Here is a 22,305-nt window from a genome sequence, read left to right on the forward strand (position 1 = left end):
TTAGCTGTTTTAAATAATATGTTGCAGTGTTTATGTCTCTGCCACCAAATAGAGACTGTATTAATTAATCTGATTCCATGTTTTCATTGAGGACTCTCCGTTTGTGGGTATGACCTTGAGAGCTTAAATATATCAGTGGATTCTCAAGTTATATGAAATCCTGGCACACTTTTTATTATGTAGATTTTCATTTCTATAGTCCCCCATGAAGCTGTCACGTACACAATGCAACATAGTTTTGCGGTCATGATAATCCTGAATGGCCGGAAAATATGCCCGGTATCTTTTGTTAGCTTTTTTAAATAATATGTTGAAGTGTTTATGTCTCTGCCACCAAATAGAGACTGTATTAATTAATCTGATTCCATGTTTTCATTGAGGACTCTCCGTTTGTGGGTATGACCTTGAGAGCTTAAATATATCAGTGGATTCTCAAGTTATATGAAATCCTGGCACACTTTTTATTATGTAGATTTTCATTTATATAGTCCCCCATGGAGCTGGCACCTGAATAAAAAACACAACTGACATATTTTGGAACACCTTTTCACTTAAGAGGGTATATTTGTGAAGGCAAGAGTCCAGGGAGACAATAGTTAATTGAGTGTGTGAGATATAGCTGAGCTGGATACGCGTAGGCAGGTGCCAGTGCAGTCTCTATCACTGGAGCCCTGGAAGCAATGGCCCCTCCCAGCTGAGGGATTTGCACAATGTGGAATTCACCCTTGGGGTGTGGCATCTGTGCTGTGTAGACAGGGTGTGCTCTCCTCCGTTCTCAAAGAATCTAGAATGTGGAATGCTCCTTTTGAACTTGCAAACAGGGGAATGTGGTGGGGTGGCAAATGTGTATGGTAGATCAGTCGACTGGCCTGTCTTTCCCTTAGCACATAACACTACCCTCAGGTGCAGTGCAGGGACCAGAGCTTCCATGAAGTTCTTGACCAAAAAGAGTAATCCAGTAGTAATCTCACGCAAAACTGACAATATAGACAGGTGGTGTGGCTAGTCTATCTGAAAATGTAATGGCTGTCATGTACATTTGGGGATCAGGTTTCAGTTAGGAGGAATGAGTTTCCAGATGAGTTGTTTTCAACTAAAGACAGAATCTTGCTAAAGATGTTGTGCTGTTGATGGTAGTGACGGTGACGGTTTCGGTGTGCTCCCTGCACTTGTTCTGTGCTGGTGCGTGGGTGCGGCTGAGCTGCCGGTCCAGGGCGTGTGACACCCACACCCATCCAAGCCATGTCACCTGTCATAACCATGTCAACACACACCAACAAACCAAACTGGACAAACCAACCCCAACCTTTGTGTAGACAAATATGGTCTCTTACCAGTAAATTACAATAACTGCCTCTCACAAATGAGGAAACGCAGCTACACGCAACTTGCTCAAATTAAATGCATTACTCCATTGTAACTGAGACTGATCTTGAATCGCAATGTCTTATATCCGTTTATCATACGTGCACAAAAGACAATCTCAGGCCACACAGATATTTGTCAGCTCTCTACAATAAAGACGGCCAATCTTGCCTTTTTACAGTTAGCTATTGTTACTATCATTGCATTGGAGTGTACAAAACAGTGTTGGGAGTAATCTATACACTGAGTATTTATGCACACTATTATTACTCAACCGGATATGTGCCTCTGTCCTCTGATCACTTCTAGGTGTGAGGTACATTCCAGCGCTGGGGGACCTTTACCCCTTGCGATCATGTAGGGCGGGGGCTAAGCATGGCAGACACGTGGGCTGCTAGTCAACTTCACGGAGTAGTTGTGCGGTGAACTACTTGAGTTTGAATCTAATGCATAGCAATAGGCTGCCTCTCATTTATTTAGAGATTGAGTTTGAAAAATTTTCATTAATTAACTACATGTAAGTGTCAGTTCAGTGATCATTATTCTGCCTCATATGTTTGTGGAATGATATCTTAAGTCATGATCTTTGTGATCGAATATGTGATCTGATTTACCCAAACACAAATTAAAGGAGATAGATAGATCACTTTATTGATCCCCTAGCAGCAATTCACATAAATCACAAAACACACAACTTACTCAAAAGAGACAGTGAGATATGGAAGTATAGAAAAACCAGATTGTATTTACAAATATATAGGGGGATTTGTGCTGTATATATATTTATCTATATATTATGTTTTTACAACATCCTTTGCTGTCCAAACAACTCATAGGGGCTCCAGAGCAGTCCCCAGCGCAGATCCATCCAACGTTATCAGCCTGTTCAGTTTCTTAGTGACGCTGGCTCTGATGCTGCTGCCCCAACAGATGACTACAAAGAAAATTGGACTTGCAACATCTCAGTGCACACATTAAAGGACCTTAACTTCCTCATGAAGAAGAGTCTGCTGTCCCTCCCTGTAAACAGCCTCATTGTTCCATTTCCAGTCTAGATATGGTATAATGAGATCCTTGTGTTTGCATACTGGGTCCTGGTGCTTTGACACTCTTTGTGCTGCACAACTGTTGTTTTGGCCTGCACTGTTTGCTAATTGGGTGGATTGTGAAAGTGGAATGCTTCACTCAAAAATCATTTAATCTCAGCAGCACGATACAAAGTTAATGTGCAGTAAATCATTTAATCTCAGCAGCATGATAAAAAGTGAATGTGCATTAAACTGGTTTATGGCACCTCCCTCTGAGACTGGTTCAGAATTCAAATTAGCGTTCTTCTCAGATAAGAAAATACCACCAGTTTGAAACCTTTATTACAACGTTTTTTTATAAATAACATCACACAGAGCATCACAGATTAGAATTAAGATTAGGATTGATTTTTCATCAGTAAAATTGATGCAGTGGCAGTCCAGTGGCCAGTCCATAGGTAGACAATGATATTGCAGCAGGTCTGTGTGTAACACAACATTACATTGAAAAGAAGATGCTCTTGGGCATGGCTTTTAATTCCTTTTAAAAACTCCAAAATTCAAAAACACTCACTGTGATCTGTGCTTTTTCACCCTTTTATGTCTAAACTCTGAAACAATGGCAAGTCAAAGAACAGCCACGATTTACCAGCTGAACCACATTCCATTTCGCGGTATCTCCCTTCTTCAGATCAGGCTGGAAGATGGATTCTTATCATAAGGCATATGCTTCACATTTATTCACTGAGTGCTTTATCTGCAATATAGAGATATTTTTAAGTGAGTATGAGCCTCTAGTGCAAGAACGAGTTGCCCTGGGCATCCAAGTGAGGATCTACTCAGAGCCTTAGTATAAACCCCAAACTTCTTTACAGTGAAAAAGAGTTGATCCGCACCTTGACCTTAGGGCCACAGACAAAAGGATGTAATTGACAGATTTATGTTAAGTTATGAAGATTTACACTGAAGTATTACTATGGAACAGGAGAGAGAGAGAGAGAGAGAGAGAGATCTGAATTAGAAAAGACGGAGTATTACTATGGAACAGGAGAGAGAGAGAGAGATCTGAATGAGAAAAGAGGGAGTATTACTATGGAACAGGAGAGAGAGAGAGAGAGATCTGAATGAGAAAAGAGGAAGTATTACTATGGAACAGGAGAGAGAGAGAGAGAGAGAGAGATCTGAATTAGAAAAGACGGAGTATTACTATGGAACAGGAGAGAGAGAGAGAGATCTGAATGAGAAAAGAGGGAGTATTACTATGGAAGAGGAGAGAGAGAGAGGGAGAGAGAGAGAGAGAGATCTGAATGAGAGGGAGTATAACTACAGAACAGGTCCTCCCTGTCTTCTCTCCTTGATGTGTATCAGAACACCTCTTCCAAGGGGTGGAGCCTGGAGAGGTAGGCAACATTTAACAGGGAGAAACAGAGAGCGAGGGAATCAGTAGAAGAGGGAGGACTTCTAAACACACTGGGATTGAGAATACACACGGTCAAAGGATGTTCAAGAAGAAGGAGTCCTACAGCCCTGCCAAGATTAGCCAGTGAGTACTACCCAGCAGAAGTTCTCAAATCATTCTGCATGTGTGTGTGTGTGTGTGTGTGTGTGAGGTGTATGTGTATTAAGTTTATTCCCTTATTTTCTTTGTACCTGGCCACATTTCCATAGGAGGGAGTTAGCTTGAATACATGCTACATGTTTTCTGGTGTACGAGGTCAATGTGTTGATCCATATTCGTATGCCTGCCTGACAGCAACTACCTTAATATCCATGAGAAACAGAGACACTAAGCTAAATCTCCTAGAGGACTGTGGAGGACTACTAGATCACTATGGATATTAGCCTTGGTTTCTCATGGTTACTCTTGTGAACAGTGGTTTGAGGTGTTGGTCTGGTTTTGAAATTGAACACAACATTGAGATGTGACAAATGTCAATGTTACATTGCTTTCAGAAACAGTTTTCTTTTTAGGGTGTGACATATTGATTCTTTGGTTTATGAATCAGATGACTAGTAAACTAATTAGTGTCATAACGAAGAAGACTGGTGACAATATGACGCCTAGTAATAAATAGCCAAGAGGGTCTTAGCAGAAGCCTAAAGTCAATAGATCTCAATAGACCATGTTGTTATGAATTACCAGTCATGTCACAGACATACGTGGTGACCAATCTCAGATAATCATGATTCATCTTTTTCTCATGTAATGGACATCAGTGTTGACCAATCAATCACAGAGAATCATGATTGATCTTTCTCATTGCTCGAATTTTGGAAACTCTTGACTTGGGTCCCCTGTCATTGGGTCCCCTATCACAAACACAAACTCATTCAACTCATTCCTTTAAAGGGTGTGTGCGCACTCTGTCACTGTGTGTGTCACTGAACATACATGTTCACAAATACTTGAGGGGTGACAGGGGCAAAGCCCTACCTAGCTTTCAACAGTGGTATCACCCAAGGCACTCAGTAGGGTAATCCAAAGCGTGAGGGAGTGTTCTCACCATACTGCATCAGGACAAAGGACACATTTACAAGCTAGTGATGGCACAGGCTCAATATTGAGCAATAACAATTATTATCAAATGTTTATATTTAAAAGTACCAGTTCAAGACAGCTTTTGTATTCCATGTATATGGTAAAATGCAGGAGTTGATGATTTACCCTTACAACTAATCTTATCTTTTCCCTCATGCTGCTGTCTGCTCTGGTGTTTTGTGCTTTAGCACTTAGCTTTGGAGTTACCTCAGCACAGAGTTACCTCAGAGTGAAGCCATATCTTACGCTGCATGGATGACACGGCCTTATCACCCACTGATTACACAGATGGAGGACTCCAAAGCATGTGGACTCTGTAAACGTACTCAGAATGCTCAGTGATAAGCGTCAAAAGTTTGAGACCTTCTTGAGGTTTTTCTTACTTCATATTTTGAGCTCAGTTTTGGCTCAGGGCCACTCACATAGCTGGACTGAGGGGTTGATTCCAGATTCATTGTAACTTTGTGTCAACATTCTGATTTGCCTTGTGAGTAGGCCACTCCTTGCAACACAAACCAAATAGTTTGCCATTCAGATACCACAAGGATACTATCGCAAACTTTATCATTAAAAAACGCGTTATAGGTGTGAAAGAGGACAATGGCACGATATAATGAGCGAGCACAAATGTGATTGCAGGTTCTGGTGTTGAGTGACAGCCGTTTCTGGAATTTTCAGGAAAGGAATTTGCTTTGTTGTCGAAAGGGAACAATACCATGCCCTCAGCTTTCACCTGAGTTGTTTTTCTTTCTTTTGAAAGAGATCTTTCTGATGGGAATGCTATCTGATTTCACAACCTGAACACATCAGAGTATATTAAACAATTGTAAAAACAATTTGAATAAATGTGTACAACTTTAATGTAGTTTGGGGGAATTTCATGGAGTTGGTTTTGGTTGATGTCAACTTACTTGGGGAAAACAACTGAGAATATTGATCCTGACTGGTTTGAGTGTTTGTATGCACGTAGCTTATGTACATAGTTCTAACACATTTGTCTCCACTTAAATCAGGGATCAGGTCGGTGAGCTGACTTTCCTGATAGCACGCATGCAAAAGAATGCTGACCAGGTGGAAAAAAACATCTTGCGTGCTGAAACTCTCCTGGCCTCCGTAAGACCTCTTGCTTCCTCACACACAAACACAAAAAAACACAAATAAGCGCTCCCATGCACGCACACACTCCTATGCTGTCAGAACTTTCATTCATTTCACAGCAGTAGAACATGACATGAACTTGCCTTTCAAAGCCTATAATGTTAGCCACCGGTCTTCCATCTTCAGGACAAGCAGAATGAGCAGAAGAAGCTGCCCCTCCGGCACCAGAAGGAGACTGCAGACAACCTGGCAGAGGCAGAGGGGCTGCTGAGGGACCTGTTCCTGGACGTGGACAAATCCAAGAAGCTCCACCACCCTCAGGGTCATGAGATTGAGACAGAGTGAGTGCTACTGGGAGCAGGCCATGTCAGCAATATTGATACCTGGTCAATCAATGGGAAGAAACAATGATGAGCAGTCAATGGTTGACTCAAAGCAACTGCTTTTTCATGATCAGGCTGTTGCTAAATAGTGTATTGCAGGGGTCTTCAACATTTTTCAGGCCAGGGACCCCAAAACTGATGGCGAGGTGAGCAGGGACCCCCTACTATATAAATTGCATAACATTTTGTTTATAATATACTGGGCCTAGTGCCAAATAAACATAGCTACCCTGTTATTGTGTATTCAATACTAACATTTAATTTAACCTAACATTTTTGAACAACAAATTTAACTTAACATTGAATTTAATTTAACATTTAACAACATGAAAGGTGACTGCCATTTATAAACATACATCTTGCAAACAACTGAGCTAACAATTAATAACAACTTATTAAAATAATTCACAGATATATGTTTTTATTTCATCAAACATAAAAAAGGGACAGTGAATCCTCAAGCATCTGTCTGTGGCACACATCCTCCCACATTAGTGAGATGTATCTTCTTTTCAATAACTCCTGACTGACACGATCCAACGGATGACGGAGGAGGAGTCTGGCGCATGGAGTTGTGTTGACAACATAGATGTTATAGTGAGATTGACAGGTCAACAAACCAATCACACCGCTAGCAAGTTGTTACGATTGTAGGTAGTTGCTAACATTAGCTAGGGGGCTCATACACCTCTCAAATCCTCTCCGACTTATTTTTCAGATACAATTAACGTTTTTTGACCTTGTACAGTTTCTATTTCTCTTTATTTATTTTTTTTAACTCTAAGCAAAAAAATGTCAAACTAACAATTTATAGGTACAAACAAGACCAGCTATGGAGTTTGGTCCGCCATCTTTCATTTTTGATCTTTGCGCTCTTTAGACTGGAGCAGAAACCCGATCTGATTGGCTAGTGCCTGTGCTGTCGTATTTGCATGAAAGGTGCTGTGAGTGAACCGGTGCTCAGCTTGAGAGAGCTCCTGTGGGTAGCTGAATGTGTCGATTGGACTGAAAGATAACGTCTTCTCGATCAATTTAAACGTTCGCTAAAATATGTTGGATTTATGTTAATGTAAATTTTAAGGGAATAAATACAAATCTGATTCGGAAGACATTTAAATTTGTGGGAAAAAAATTGGTTGATTTTTTTTTTTTTTTTTTTTTAGAAATATAAAAAAAAAATGTCTTATCAACCAAACATTTCGCGACCCCCCTGCAGTACCTCGGCTAACCCCCTGGGGGTCGCGGACCCCCTGTTGAAGACCCCTGGTGTATTGGGTTAACATTCATCCCCCTTTTTTACATCTAGGTATGTATGGTGTATTAGTGTATTAGTATAGGGAACACATCAATGGCACTAGTGTATTAGTAAAGGGAACACACCAATGTCACTAGTGTATTAGTAAAGGGAACACACCAATGGCACTAGTGTATTAGTATAGGGAACACACCAATGGCACTAGTGTATTAGTATAGGGAACACACCAATGGTTCCTCTAGGTATGTATGGACTAGTGTATTAGTAAAGGGAACACACCAATGGCACTAGTGTATTAGTATAGGGAACACACCAATGGCACTAGTGTATTAGTATAGGGAACACACCAATGGTTCCTCTAGGTATGTATGGACTAGTGTATTAGTAGAGGGAACACACCAATAGTGTGTATACACTAGTGTATGAGTAAAGGGAACACACCAATGGCACTAGTGTATTGGTGTAGGGAACACACCAATGGCACTAGTGTATTAGTATAGGGAACAAAACAATGGTTCCTAGAAGGACTTGATTAGTTGCTCATGACACATGAAATAACTTTCTATTTGCAGTGTCAGCAATCTCCATGACCGCTGGTTTAAGGACTGTGCAGACTATCGCGATCTGTATGAGCAGGTGGATGATGTGAACCGCAAGCCGCAGTTTGACTGGGGCCAGGGGCTTGCTGAAAAACAGGTAGGCCTGTTTCTGGGTTCCATAAGCTGCTTTTTGAAAATATGATTATCTGAAACTTGACCCATTGTTTCAACAACAAACATCTTTAATATTAATATTTAATATTGTACTATTCCTTTTATTGGTTCCGCTGTGCGTGGGTTCAGTCTTGAAATAGTTGTTAAATTATCATCACCATTATATAAATATATTTGATGTACATGAACATTAACACATTAAGTCATAGACAAATTCACAAATGCATACTCGCCACACAACAGAAACGAGTGGATTCAGATGAATATGGCCCCAACCTGTCAGATGTGGAGAAGCAGATCGCCTCCCACAACATCCTGCACAAAGAGATAGAGAGCTACAGGTCCCAGCTGAGGACCAGCACACCTGGTGTTAAGGTATGTATATGTCACTTTTATATACCACTGATGCATGGCAATATAACATGGGAATATCTATGTCTCACAATAACCCACTTTTGTCCAACAGACGGATTTTGAAGCCATTCAAAGGCAGTATTCAAACCTGCTGGTGAGTTGCTACTCGATTCAAAAGCTCCAGGCATCTTCTTTTTGCACCTTGTTCAGTTTTCTAGAAAAGGTTTAATCATAGCTTAACAGTTAAGCAAAACATAACATAGCATAGTTGTTTACTATGGAATAACTTCATTTCAAATACAAGTCAACAAGTTTTTATCACCTCTTTCAGAAATGAATGTACCAATATTGCGCCAGTACATGTGTTGACATACAGTATTAATGACCCGTATGTGTGCGTTCGTGCTCGATAAAGGAGAGCTCCCTAGCCCGCCGTAACAACCTGGCCACCCTGTATGAGTACATGAGTGGCTGCAACAAGGAACTGGTGTACCTGAGCGAGCAGCAGGACAGAATTGCCAGCAGAGATTGGAGCGATCGCATGGTGGATGCTCCCAGTGTGCGTATGGACTATGAGGTGAGCAGAGGTTTGGGGGAGGTGGAAGGTGTATGCCCATGGCATATACCAACACCTCCATAGATAGCAACAATGAGGGGAATGGAAGAAGTTTTGAGTTAGTTTCTGTGATGCGCTTCCAAAGTCCTAAGGTTTATACTTCCCAAGTGTTCCCAAGATTCCAGTGACTAAGCCCAACCTTGGTCTTTTATCATGTGCTTGTTTGCAGAGATTCAAAAACAGTGGACTGCTAACGCATGAAAGTGAGGTCACCAGACTCCAGGAAGAGGGGGACAACCTGGTTGACATTGCCCACCCAGCTAGCTCAATGATTAAGGTATTTACAGAAACAGCACAACATCTACAGCCAAATAGTCATCGTCAAGTTTTGCAACAGTATTAATTTGAGGACATTGAATGTTTGTACACTTAACATGTGAACATGTTTCTATGTTTCTCAGTCTCTTAACGATGAGGTCCAAAGTGAGTGGCAGAGTTTCCTTAACCTCTGCATTTGCCAAGAGACACATCTGGACAATGTTGAGGATTATAAGAGGGTAATCATTAACAGTATACAGGCAGTATGTTTCTACCAAAAATACTTATCATGTCAATGTGTTACATGAACCTTCATGGTTATGACTTGACTTCTCTCCAGTATCAACTGGACATGGAAACCTTCTCTGAGTCCCTGAAGAGGATCAACTCCACCATGGACCCCGCACTGCTGGAGAACATGAGTAACCTTGAGAGGCAGATGCACATAGAGGTCAGATTTGTAATTTAAGAAATTACATTTAGCATTTGACCACTCAAACGTATCAATTCATCATAATATACCCAAGATATATTAACTTATTTAAGTATAATGAGCTAGCAAAGGCACTTATGGTAAAACATTTAAGTTTAGTTTAGGCAGCTTTGTAAGACTTTGACTCTGTCTTGGTTATTCCTACTAGCTTGCTTGTTATAAATAATGTATTGGGTCCACACTTGTCTGCCCAAGGGAGAGGAAAGGGCGGTTGAGAGGAATGAGCAGCGATTGGCTGACCTGAAAGAGCTCAGCACCACTATTGCCCCACTCCCCCTCCGCCGCATCCACCCCACCAGACCAGCCACTGTGGTGGCCCTGTGTGACTGGACCACTGACAAGGTACGAGTGATGGCAAGGCTAAACAGAGTGTGGATGCAGAGAGGACTCTTAGCATCTTGTAGTGATGGCGTGATGCTTCCTTTTCAGACATCAGTGCAGAGAGGGGACAGGTTCACCCTAAAGTCCAATGACAACGATGAGACCTGGGAGGTTCAAGCCAGCAGTGGTCAGACCAAGGCACTGCCGTCTGCCTGCTTACTGATCTTGCCTCCAGACAAGGATGCCATTGCAAGGGTGGAGAGGTGAGGAGCACTAACAGTCAGCCATAGTTATGACTAGCCTGGCTAAACTGTCCATCCATTGAGTCCAAACAGTCCATTGCATCCATTGAGGTCAGGAACTGTTCCATTAGAATCAATTTCGGTTTAGGGTCATAGAAAATCGTCCAAATTGTCTTGAAATTGACCAGATCAGCAAATAATTCAAGTCACAAACATGAAGATCAGAGTATTTAGGGAGCCAAACATATCCAAACCAGTTTGACATCTTTTAGACTACCCCAGATAAAGCCTATTTGACTTTCTGCTCTACCATTGTGACCATATAAGGTTACTCTATTCCGTGCAATATAAGACCAAATTATGACAGCAAAATGAGCTCACTCTTCAGGCAACATTTGTAAACACCTGTACTGCATCTTTTTGAATCAAGTCTGGGTGCACAGCTTGAGGACCTCAAGAGGAGGAGAGCTGCTCTGTTGACCCCAGTCAAGCCTAAAGCCGCCGCCAGTGTTCGTGTGGAGAGCCCACAGGACAAGCCACAGGCCAAAGAGCTCTCGTCCCGTTTGGACAAGGTCAATGACGACCTTGTGAAGGCAGAGAAAAACATCCTCAATCGTGTCAGAGCCCCACTGGACCGCAAGAACCCCACACGTGATCTGTCCAACCGAATTGATACTCATGAGGTGAGACCATGTACATATTGAAAAATAATGTAATTCTCTTTTAAATGTAGTTATACACAGGAACAGATTTGACATGCCTTGTGCTGTTGATAAGAGACTTCCCATAGTGGCCAATCCTCTCACTGTCACATGCAAGTACTCATAGCCAACAACCTAAACAATGTAACAACTGCCCAATCATAGATCTCGCACAGCAGGATACCACACACAACTGGCTGGAGACAGCCGCAACACATGATGTACTTAGAATCCATCTTAAAAGCTGACTGTTGGTTATTGGCACGTTGTTTATGAATGTAATTCTGGTATGTCACACAGAAAACTGCCTTGGTGTTGAATCACCTGGAGGCAGAGAAGGCATCTGTTCAGAGGGAGATGAAACCCCTGGTGTCCCAAACACCCCTGGGTCCTATCACATCAACACTACCTACAAAACTGAGTGCAGCCAATAATAAGATCGACAACATTTCTGCTCTTTCTGACAGCTACAAGAAGAAGTAAGTTAGACCAAAACAAAAAAACATGAGCTTTACAAAGTGAGCTTTACAAATGACTGTCCGAACACAGTTAGTTATAAGCATGTGGAATTGTATATTCCTCAAAAGCAAGTGCAGAAATATTTAAATTTTCTGTATATGTGATCATATTTGATTACAGGGCCAATGCAACCATGTTCTTGGAGAATCAGATTAAGAAGGTGGACACCATGATATCTGGATTTGAGCAACAACTTGTCAAGAATGACGTCATTCCTGATGAACCAAATGCCATCCAGACATGCACCCAACAGCTTCAGGTGCGCCAGACTAAAACACCACTCAAAACTAAACACTCCTGCTAAGTAAACAGACTCAGTCGTGACATAACCGTTGACTCCTTTTCCCTTTTAGACCCTTCGTCAAGTTGTAGCCTCCAAGAATGATGATATGCTCAAGCTGGGCCGAGACTTTGAGACCACAGCACAGCTGTGTAGTTCCATGCAGAAGAGCTTCCATGAATATTGTCCAGACATTCGCCGCCAAGAGGCAGAGGTCAAACGCCTAAAGAACCGCTATGCCAACATCAACAATCAGCTGAAGGAGAGGTCAGCAATGTAGACAGTTCAAAGACACTTTCCTTTAAAATGTACAGTTTTGTAACAACAGTCATTGCCGTATTCATTGGTCCCACACTCTTATCTTTTTCCATCTTACTTCTCCAGGTCCCCTCAGCTGCAGGACATAGCCAATAAGAATCAGGACTTCGAGACCACGGTCAAATCTGTGAATGCCTTCTTGATAAACATGCCCAATAACAAGTTACAGCCATACGACAGTCTTGCTCAAATTAATGCCAAACAGAACTCTCAGAAGGTCAGTAATAGTGTCGCCGTCTATCTAATATCATGTGCTGATTAAAAACTTGCTCCATTTCCTTTAGGATTTCAAGATTTACTAATTCTGTCAATTTGGTCACTTCAAATTAATTTTCTCTGCTTGCTTTATTTTAGAGGGTGGTGGAAGACATCAAGAGGAAATCAGATGATGTGGATCGTGTAGTAGTTCTGTCCCGAGATCTGCAGAAACTCCTGAATGTGAGTAGCTACACAAGCAAAATGCAGGAAACTAGATAACACTATTCAGCATCAAAGAAAATCACAATGGTAATTGCAGCCATATGAGTGGGTTGGTCACTGATGAAACCAACTGGCAACTGCTCTACAAACTTTTGGTTAGCTATCCAAACAATCAGAGCTGTAGTCCTGTGACACATTATTAAACAAAGGCCACTCGCCAGTTTAGGGAAGATAAAAACCCACTGAAGTAGGGATCAGCATATGTATGAAAGGAACTAGTGTAGTACAGGGGAGCTTTTACAAAAAAACATAAAATGCTGCATTTAACTTCATCCGGTTCTATTTGATTGGTGTTTTTCTCAGGAGTATAATGTAAACTCTCAAAAGTACCACAACACTTTGAACATCTCAGAGGACCTAGATGAAGACAGCTCTGACTCCTCAGACCTAATTGACTCTGTGCAGCAAAAGGTAGGGCACCGCTGGAATGAACTTTCTCATGTACTGTAAGATTTCGAGCCAGTATGTGATGATTAACACCACTGTATGTGATGATTTACACCAGTGTTTGTTGTTGCAGGAAAAGAACATCCTATATCTGTACTCTGAAGTGTCTGCAGAGAATGATCAGCTGCTCAACCAAATGTCTCTGGCCAAAAACATCATCAATAAGGTATGATCATATAACAAAAACAAAACAAAACAAATCAGTACTCACTTCTTGATTCTAAACAATTCCACAAATTGCTTAATTGTGCCTCTAAATGTCTCCTTCTCTTCCACTTGCTCTCAGAATGATGAGGTTGTGAGCCAGGTTGTAGTGAAGCAGCAGATGCAGCTGCAGAGCCAACAGAGGAGCCTGGAGGAGGTGGATGGCCTCAAGAGAGACCTTGGGGACGAGGTCAGCAGACGCTCTCATGCTGAGAATGATCTGGAGATATACAAGAAGAGACTCCAATCCCTCAGGAGCAGAAGAGGGGTGGAACGTCTGGAGGAGAAGGAGATTGTGCAGTACTACCGTGACCCCAAGCTGGAGAGGGACTTGGAGACTCTCAAGAGAAAGATTGAGGACGAGTCTGGGAGGCGCACAGGAACCCACACAGAGATTGAAGTTAGCAAGCAAAAAATTGTTCGCCTGGAACGTGAGCTGGCAAGTATCGAACCCAAAATGGTGACTAAGGTTGTCACTGAATTTGAAAGAGACCCTCAGCTGGACAAGGAGGCTGAAAAGATGAGAGAGGAGATGCGCAGACTGAGAGAGGAGGTCACGGTTCGGCAGACTGAGCGAGTGCACCTGCAGACCGTAATCACAACCTTAGAGCACAAGAAACCAACCATAAGGGAGAAGGTGGTGAAGAAGGAGGTGGTTAAACTGGAGAAAGATCCAGTCATGCTGAAAGCTGTTTACACTTTTCAGAATGAAATCGCTGATGAACAACTTAGGAGCAAGGGCTTAAATGATGATATATTTCAGACAAGGAGCAAGATTAACACACTAGAGAGGATCATTCCCACAGTGCAGCCTAAAATAATAATCAAGGAAGTGAAGAGGGTGGAGCAGGACCCTGAGCTCCTCACTGAATCCAAAAGGCTTCACACTAGCCTAAATGAAGAAATGAAGGAAACAAACAACCTGCTGAAGGAGCTTGCAAGTCTCAGACTCCACTACGGCCAAGTACAGAAACTAAAACCAAAGATGGAGGTCAAAGAGATTGTCAATGAGATCTACAGAGTGGACCCTGAGACTGAGGTGGAACTGAAGCGTTTGAAGAGAGATCTGCAGCAGTTAGGTCGCCGTCGCACTGATGTGGAGAGGGAGACAGAGATAGTCACAACAGAAGTGGATGCACTACGCCGTCAGAAGCCCAAAGTGGAGTATAAAGAGGTGACCCAGGAAGTGATCAAAGAAGAGAGGAGCCCAGACACAGTCAGGGAGATACAAAGGCTGAATGAGCAGCTTTCACACTTGAGGAGCACATATGAAAGCACCCAGGTTAAAGTCTATCGTTACAGCAAAGAACGAGATGAACTGAAGGCAGAAAAATCAAAGGTGGAAACTCTGCTTGTGAACAAAGAAGTTATCAAGTATGAGAACGACCCTCTAATAGAGAAAGAAGCTGATAGACTGAGGAGAGATGTTCGTGAAGAAACCAAACAACGGCGCAATGTGGAAGAAGCAGTTTATGACCTGCAGAATAAATACCTCTTGCTTGAGAGGCAAAAGCCAGAAGAAAAGATTGTGGTTCAGGAGGTGGTTCGTCTTGAAAGGGACCCCAGACAAATCCTGGAACATGACAGGCTCAACAGAAATATGGATGATGAAGTGAAAGCCCGCAGGAAGCTGGACTTGGAGGTGAAACAGCTGAGAACCTTAGTGCAAGAAAAGGAGAAGAACCTGTTGGAAATGGATGACAGACAGAAGAAGGTCATAGTGGAGACTGAGCTAAGACAGATCAAGTATCGCATTCGGGAGCTTGAAAATGCCCCACCACCTATTGAAGAAAGAATTGTAATAGAGGAGGTTCTTAAAGTGGAACGTGACCCCAAACTGGAAAATCTGACTGACGGCTTGCGTAATGATATGGAAAATGAAGAAAACAATGTCTCCCGCCTAGAAAGAGACATCAGAAACCTAAAGATCAAGTTGGAGATCTTGAGAAAAGAGAAATCAGTGGAAAAGACTGTATACAAAGAAGTTATAAGAGTGGAGAAAGACCAAGTTGTTGAGGCCAAGAGAGACAATCTCAGGGAGCAGGTGTTACAGGTGCGGAATGCAAGACGTGATCTGGAGGATGAAATACAGCGTCTTGACACAAGACTGACCCGACTGCATACATCAAAGACAACCACATCTCACGAAGAGACTAATCTGACCCTAAATAGAGATGCCCTACAGCAGGAGAAGAACAATCTCTTGGAGGAACTGGGAAAAATGGAGTCTGAGAGACAGACCATATCTGTGACCTTCCAGCAGCAGTCCAAGTTACTCAGTGAGAGGAATCAGCTGAACAGGCAAAAGGGCATCAAAATGGAGTCTGAAGTGCAGCGTCTGGAGAGGGACATCTTGGATGAAAAGGAGAAAATCCATGCAAGGGACGTTACAATCATGGAGCTCCAAAACGATGTGAAGAATGAGGATCACAATGAGACTCATACAAGAGAAACCAATGTTTCCACTAAAATCACAATCCTTGACCCCGAGACTGGAAAAGACATGTCACCATACGATGCCTACGTGGAGGGACTGATTGATCGAAACCAGTACATTCATCTCCAAGAACTTGAGTGTAACTGGGAAGAGGTGACAACCGAGGGGCCTGATGGAGATACTTCTGTTCTACAGGACCGCAAAAGTGGCAAGCAGTATTCCATCACAGATGCACTGAGGGATGGAAGATTGACCCAGTATGACCTACAGTGCTACAAGGAAGGCAAAATGTCTATATCTGAGTTTGCACTTTTAGTAGCAGGGGGGAAGAAGCCTAAACCCTTTATCAGTGCTATGTCTACCTCCACACCTAATCTAAGTTCCATCAATCCAAGTCCCACCAGCCCATCCAGCCGCTCCCCTTACAGCTCTAGCAGCTTATACAACAGGTCTTATTCTAATGGAAGTCTCAACAGCCTACTGACCACCCCCAGTGGGGATGAAAACTTCCCCATCTCTGGTGTCTTGGATTCCACTACAGGCAGTCGCATGTCAGTGCGCAGCGCCTTGACTCGTAAGCTGATTGACGTGGACACAGCTCAAAAGCTGCTGGAGGCTCAGGCAGCCACTGGAGGAATTGTGGACCTCAACAAGAAGGACCGATACTCTGTCCATAAGGCGGCCCAGTATGGCCTCATTGATAAAAGTCAGGTGCATCAGCTTCTCAACGCCCAAAAGGCCTTTACTGGCGTGGAAGATCCTGTGACCAAGAACCGTCTCTCTGTGGGCCAGGCTGCTCAGAAAGGTTGGATTCCTTCCGAAAACGCCATGTGGTATATGGAGACACAGTACCTTACAGGGGGTCTAGTTAACCCAAACAAGGCTGGCCGTCTTACTGTCCAAGAAGCAATTGACACTGAAGTCATTGATCAGTTTACAGCAAAAGAGCTTCAGGACGAGGCAATGCACCTAAAGCTTCTGGTGGACCCCATTACGAAGGAAAAAATCACCTTTAAGGAAGCAATGGCTCGTTGCCAGAAGGATCACACCACTGGACTCCTACTCCTACCGGCTGCATCGACCGATGCAGGAAGTGCTCCTTCTTATTCAAACTATAATTTCTCCTCCTCTCTTATTTAGGTGTAGGTTATACAGATACACTTTCCAGATTTGCCAGCAGCAAGAATATAAATCTAGGTGATGATAACCTAAGCATTGACACTAGGTTTTTTCTGTCAGTACAGTCTTTAAACCTTTTCTTTGAATGAGTTGGGCTCTCTAACTGTCTCCATGTAGTGTCCAGTTAGTTATCTGAAATAAATATATCTCTGGATTGTTCTTACCTTTTTCTGTTTTGCTGTGATATTTTCTTTCAGTGTTATTTTTGGTTGTAACTGCTTGAAATATATTAAAATAATGATTAACAGTTAAAGTCAAATGCCTGCTCAATGTGTGCTGAATCATATCCACCATACATTTACACCTTAACAAAGGATGCCCTACATTCTGTTCTACTTAAAAACCTATGATTGTGAAATACATGATATCAGAAACAAAACGAGGAAGAAGCAATTGGCCTCTAAATGTGATACATGTTATTTACAGCTTAGTCATGTTTACTTGTTATACAGCCAGTTGACTTTCAGAGCTAATTTCAATACCTGAATATACATACTTGATCATATGTGAACTATGAACAAATGCCATTAGTACAAAATATGATACATAATTGACAAACTGTATAATTTTAGTTTTAACACAGCGATTAAAAGAGAAAACATTATATTTCTATAAATAATATTGAAACCAATATAGCAGTGATATTTTCCATATCGTCATAACCTTTCTTGGAGGTTTAGAAGATAAACAAGCACAGCCCAGTACCAAAAATGTGTGTGTACCAAAATCAAGTGTGTTTTTCTGAGAGGTAGGCTACTCTGCTGAGCTTCTTGAACGGCAATATATTAACCCCAATTGCCGAAAAATCCCTGAGTGATTGTTCACTAGATGTTTAAGTATTATAATATTTTTTTCTATGACCTCTACGTTTCTAGTTGGTTCTGAAAAAAACTTAAACAATACTTAGAACGCACCTTTAATTACTTTTATTTTGACACTAATCTATTGTTATGGAAAGGACTTTTACTCTTGCATAGTTGCATCGCGGTTCATACATTCGACTTGGGAAGGGAAGAGAGAAACTAACATCACTTAGCCATCTCACTCTCCTGTCCAATTAAGGTGGGTGGCAGACCTAAACTTTTTCGGTCCAAACACATACACTCTATTTAAAAATGCAACGTTACTCCTATGCATCTCAGATACTTTTCTAGTCTGGCCAAACAGCCATATTAGTTTGCAGCAATGTCGGATGGCCAAGCTGCATAATAGGTTAGCTAGCCATCTCACGTTAGCAAGCGGGCTTGTTGAGAACTTTTGTAGTTCACATAATTGTAGGTAACTGTATTGATATTACATTTAACCATGTACGGATGTTAAGCGTGGACATCTAAACAAGATATGTGGTCCTATCTGGTGGCTGGCTACATCTTTAAATGTTTGCTGCAGCCGATGTGATGTGCTAACAGAAATGTACTCGTGCTGTCGAAACGACCATCTCATTCGTGAACGCAGCCAGCAAGCCAACTGTAACGTACTCTTTTACCAGTTGAGATGGCTAACGTTTACGATATAAACTTGACATTGGTTAAACATTTTGTGCTGTTTTTAATCGGATATACATTTATTCTAACATTTGCATTTTAGCTGCAAGCTTTTGGACAAACATGGGGCGCCGAAAGTCCAAACGCAAACCGCCACCAAAGAAGAAATTGACTGGAAATCTGGATACTCAGTTTACCTGTCCCTTTTGTAACCACGAGAAGTCATGTGATGTGAAAATGTGAGTTTTCGCAAGTTCTATAGCTGTGGTACATCTTGGGGTAATTTGGTATGTATGTTCATGAACGAGACTTTTTTTGTTGTTGTTGCAGGGAACGCAGTCGAAATACAGGGATTATATCCTGTAGCGTTTGTCTGGAGGAATTTCAAACGCCTATAACCTGTATCCTTTTCGAGTTGTAGGCTACATACAAACTATGCTTGTTTACACCTAACTTCATTCAGATACATAATTAAGAGGTAGTGTCCTTAGGAGGTCTGTTTGCACCAGCCCAAGAGGTAGGGATGCCCCCTCACTTTAAATTGATGCTAAAACCCCGAATCAGTGGGTGGGTTTTCGCTCTGCAACATAGACAAGGTTTAAAGGAAAATTATTATTTTCATTTCACCTCTTTTCGTTTTGTTTCGTGCTATTGATGTTGGTAGCTACTCTGTTTGCTCACCCTCATCCTATTTTACTTTCTATTGGGTGGTCACTGTTAGGGCAAGAGGTTAGCCTATTACTGGCTAAATAGTGTATAAAAACGGTTAGCCCCAAATAATAGCTTTTACTTCCATTTCATAACAGGATAAATGTAACAAGACAGTGACTGGAATAATGAGACTTTAAGTTGTCAGGTTGGTTGTGTTTCAGCATGTTTTGGAAAACAGTTCAACTGTCAGCTGTTTTCAGAAAACAGAACTAAATACCTTCAATATCAAATCAGTCACACTTCATTTCACAGGTGCAGAAAGCAGTTCCAGATTCAGGTTATGTTAAGGTTTTACCCAGAGGTTTTTCCATGGTACTCACAGAAGTTCATCATAGTGAATGCAGCAGTAGCTGTAGCAGTACTGGAATCCAAGTGATGTCCACCAGAAAAGAACATTCAGATGGATGTGAGGCAGCCCTAACTAACAGGTAGCAGTAGAAACAAACAAGTAACCCGTTGTGATGTGATGTCATGTATAGTATTTCATTGTCTGTGTAATTGAATGTGTAGAATTCTCTAGCGTGTGCTTTTTCCTTCATTCTCTGGTCCCAGATCTCTCTGAAGCAGTGGATGTTTACAGTGATTGGATAGATGCTTGTGAAGCTGCCAATCAGTAGCATTTTTATTCCAGGCCCTAGAAGGTCTATACAATGAATTGGACCACTTGTTAGAGTATCAGTTTAAGTGACCAAAGTAGTACTTTTTTAGTAGAATGTAAATTCTGTTGAATTTTGATCTGTATTTCTTTTGTATACCTGATTTATAGACCTGTATCTTGAATGTATGGGCTACTTTTTCTTTCTTTTTTTTGTCACTGCCATTTCTTATACAAGCGACCTGTTATTTTCTTTCAACTTTTATTTTATAAGAGGACTGATTTCGATCAATAAATGTCCTCAGGAAAGGAAATTTTAGGTTTTCGTTTGGTTATTTTAACATCAGTTTTTTTTATCATAATTGTAATACAATGTCAAATTAATTCAGTCTGAAATCATGTTTGAGATGCAGTCTGCGATTTGGTTCCATTTTGCAAAAGGTAACAGCCAGGCAAATTACACCCCTCCATTCGGTGCTCCTGAAGCACTGTGTTGATTGGCTAGATTGTTTATGGCTCGGTCCGAGCCACCATGTTTGTTTACCATTTACAGAGCCGGACTGTGTATGAACACTGGAGTTTTTTAAGTGCAAACACTTTACGGACAATGAGGAGCGATTTGGTGCAGTTAATAAAAAGTGTATGCGATTAGAATCGTGGACTACTCCTTTAAAGGTAAATATGGAGAGACCGCTGAGTGTGGTTTTGCTCAGCGTGGGAGATAGTGGTTTTGATGAAGTATATTAGGAGATCTTCTCTCAAGCAATCAGGTGTTAATGTGGCACTAGTTACGCAATGACCAGGGAGCTCTTTGCTTTGGAGAAAAGAAAGCACTGTGTTTGTCAGTATTGCACAAGTTTACTACACAATCAGTTATGTATAGACTCAGTGTTATTAAAATGATCTTGATTAACTTCAATATGGTGGGAGTGGCAGGCTTGTTTTTATTGAATTTGTTAGGGGGGGTTATTCAACACATCTACAACAGTCTGTTTGAAAAAAAAAAGATAACAGAAGTTAAACTTAACAAGTAGGTCTTGCAGTCTTCAAATTAATCAGTGTATCAGTTGTGGGTTTGGACCATCTATGGTGCTTCGGTAAATCATCTGTTGTGGTACAATAGCCTTTAATTGTTCAATCCTTGAGACCGCTACTTTTTCAGTGCATAGGCAAGAGGCCAGGAAAGTTAACTCTGGGTGTCTGAACATCAAAGTACTTGCAACTAACTTACTTTTGTATGTTTTTTGTTCATAATGTCTGTACTCACATTCTTAAAGAATCAAGGCCTTTAGTTTCATAATGCACGTAAACACTGATGGAAATGATGCACTTCCATAGCTAAACACTAGGTGGCAGACTAAGTCTAACATTCCTCTTAATAAAACAATTTGGTGAGTCCTGCTCAGGTAAATAATTTGATCCCAATGTTCATGCTCAGATGGCCAGTTCACAGGGTTCAAAAGAGCTTTAAACCACAGGGTGAGACGTTCACTTCATACCTACCAGTTACCTGATACCAATTCACAGGACATGACTATGTAATAACACAATGTTTCTCATCTCTGAGCTATGCCTAGTGTTCTAAAAGTAGTTCAGCCTTGTAACGTATCTATTTCTAATCTCAGAGATGGTGTCATACATGAAACAAGACATTTCGTCTGTGTGACGTGTCACATATAATTTAAGAATTTATTTGCCTGCAAGTCCATCCATGATGATCATTGCTCACTTCTCAGTATGCTTTTTGTTGAAATAACATTTCAGATGAAACACATGTGATGTGGTTACGTTTTGCAAATGAAGATGTAAGCACTTAAAACCCACCTGCAAAGTGCTCCAGAATTTGAGGATATGCTCATGTTTACATTATAGAGCAGAATCCTGTGCAGATTTGGATTTCTCTCTAATTAGTTTTCAGTAGCTTTAGACAGACCCTCTATGATCTTACAATGGTTTGTTGTGGTTTTTGCATCCAAAAGTGCGCTTAAAATGGCAGGAGTTAAATCAAATCAATGACGATTGTTTTGCGGAAATATTGCAGTAATAAGGAAATTATAACCCGCAATTGGAAGAAATCCTTCAATTTGTGAGTTCCCAAAATCTTGAAGGGACTGGGGTAGGTGGTGGCAACCAAAATCATATATAAAAGTAACTTTAAAAAAGGAAAGTGCATTTTTATCATGTTATTTTATTAAATAAAAGGATAAATACTCTATAAAAACATTAATCATTTATAGTTAATATCTTTTCAGGATACTGAATTAAGACCAATTAAGCTGGGAATT

The 22,305-nt window shown here is 41.3% G+C and overlaps 2 protein-coding genes across 2 annotated transcripts; both read left to right on the forward strand.

Moving 5' to 3' along the window:
* Positions 1 to 3,892: 3,892 nt before the first annotated feature.
* On the forward strand, positions 3,893 to 17,191 carry evplb (envoplakin b; the record flags this gene model as incomplete). The annotated part of the gene is made up of 21 exons (XM_080857095.1): positions 3,893 to 3,936; positions 5,946 to 6,045; positions 6,217 to 6,371; positions 8,241 to 8,364; positions 8,625 to 8,756; positions 8,848 to 8,889; positions 9,151 to 9,312; positions 9,521 to 9,628; positions 9,753 to 9,848; positions 9,950 to 10,060; positions 10,298 to 10,444; positions 10,532 to 10,686; positions 11,096 to 11,348; positions 11,667 to 11,845; positions 12,006 to 12,144; positions 12,239 to 12,432; positions 12,550 to 12,700; positions 12,838 to 12,921; positions 13,267 to 13,374; positions 13,484 to 13,576; positions 13,697 to 17,191. 21 exons carry the CDS (start codon positions 3,893 to 3,895, stop codon positions 17,189 to 17,191), a joined length of 6,072 nt encoding a protein of 2,023 aa, XP_080713221.1.
* Positions 17,192 to 18,246: 1,055 nt separating this feature from the next.
* elof1 (elongation factor 1) lies at positions 18,247 to 20,175 on the forward strand. The gene is made up of 4 exons (XM_080856779.1): positions 18,247 to 18,292; positions 18,818 to 18,953; positions 19,045 to 19,115; positions 19,978 to 20,175. The coding sequence occupies exons 2-4, from the start codon at positions 18,838 to 18,840 to the stop codon at positions 20,040 to 20,042; spliced, it is 252 nt and encodes an 83-aa protein (XP_080712905.1). The 5' UTR covers positions 18,247 to 18,292; positions 18,818 to 18,837; the 3' UTR covers positions 20,043 to 20,175.
* The last annotated feature ends 2,130 nt before the right edge of the window (positions 20,176 to 22,305 follow it).

The sequence above is a fragment of the Sprattus sprattus genome (assembly GCF_963457725.1).
Source record: "Sprattus sprattus genome assembly, chromosome: 18".
In the NCBI taxonomy this organism is placed as follows: Eukaryota; Metazoa; Chordata; class Actinopteri; order Clupeiformes; family Clupeidae; genus Sprattus; species Sprattus sprattus.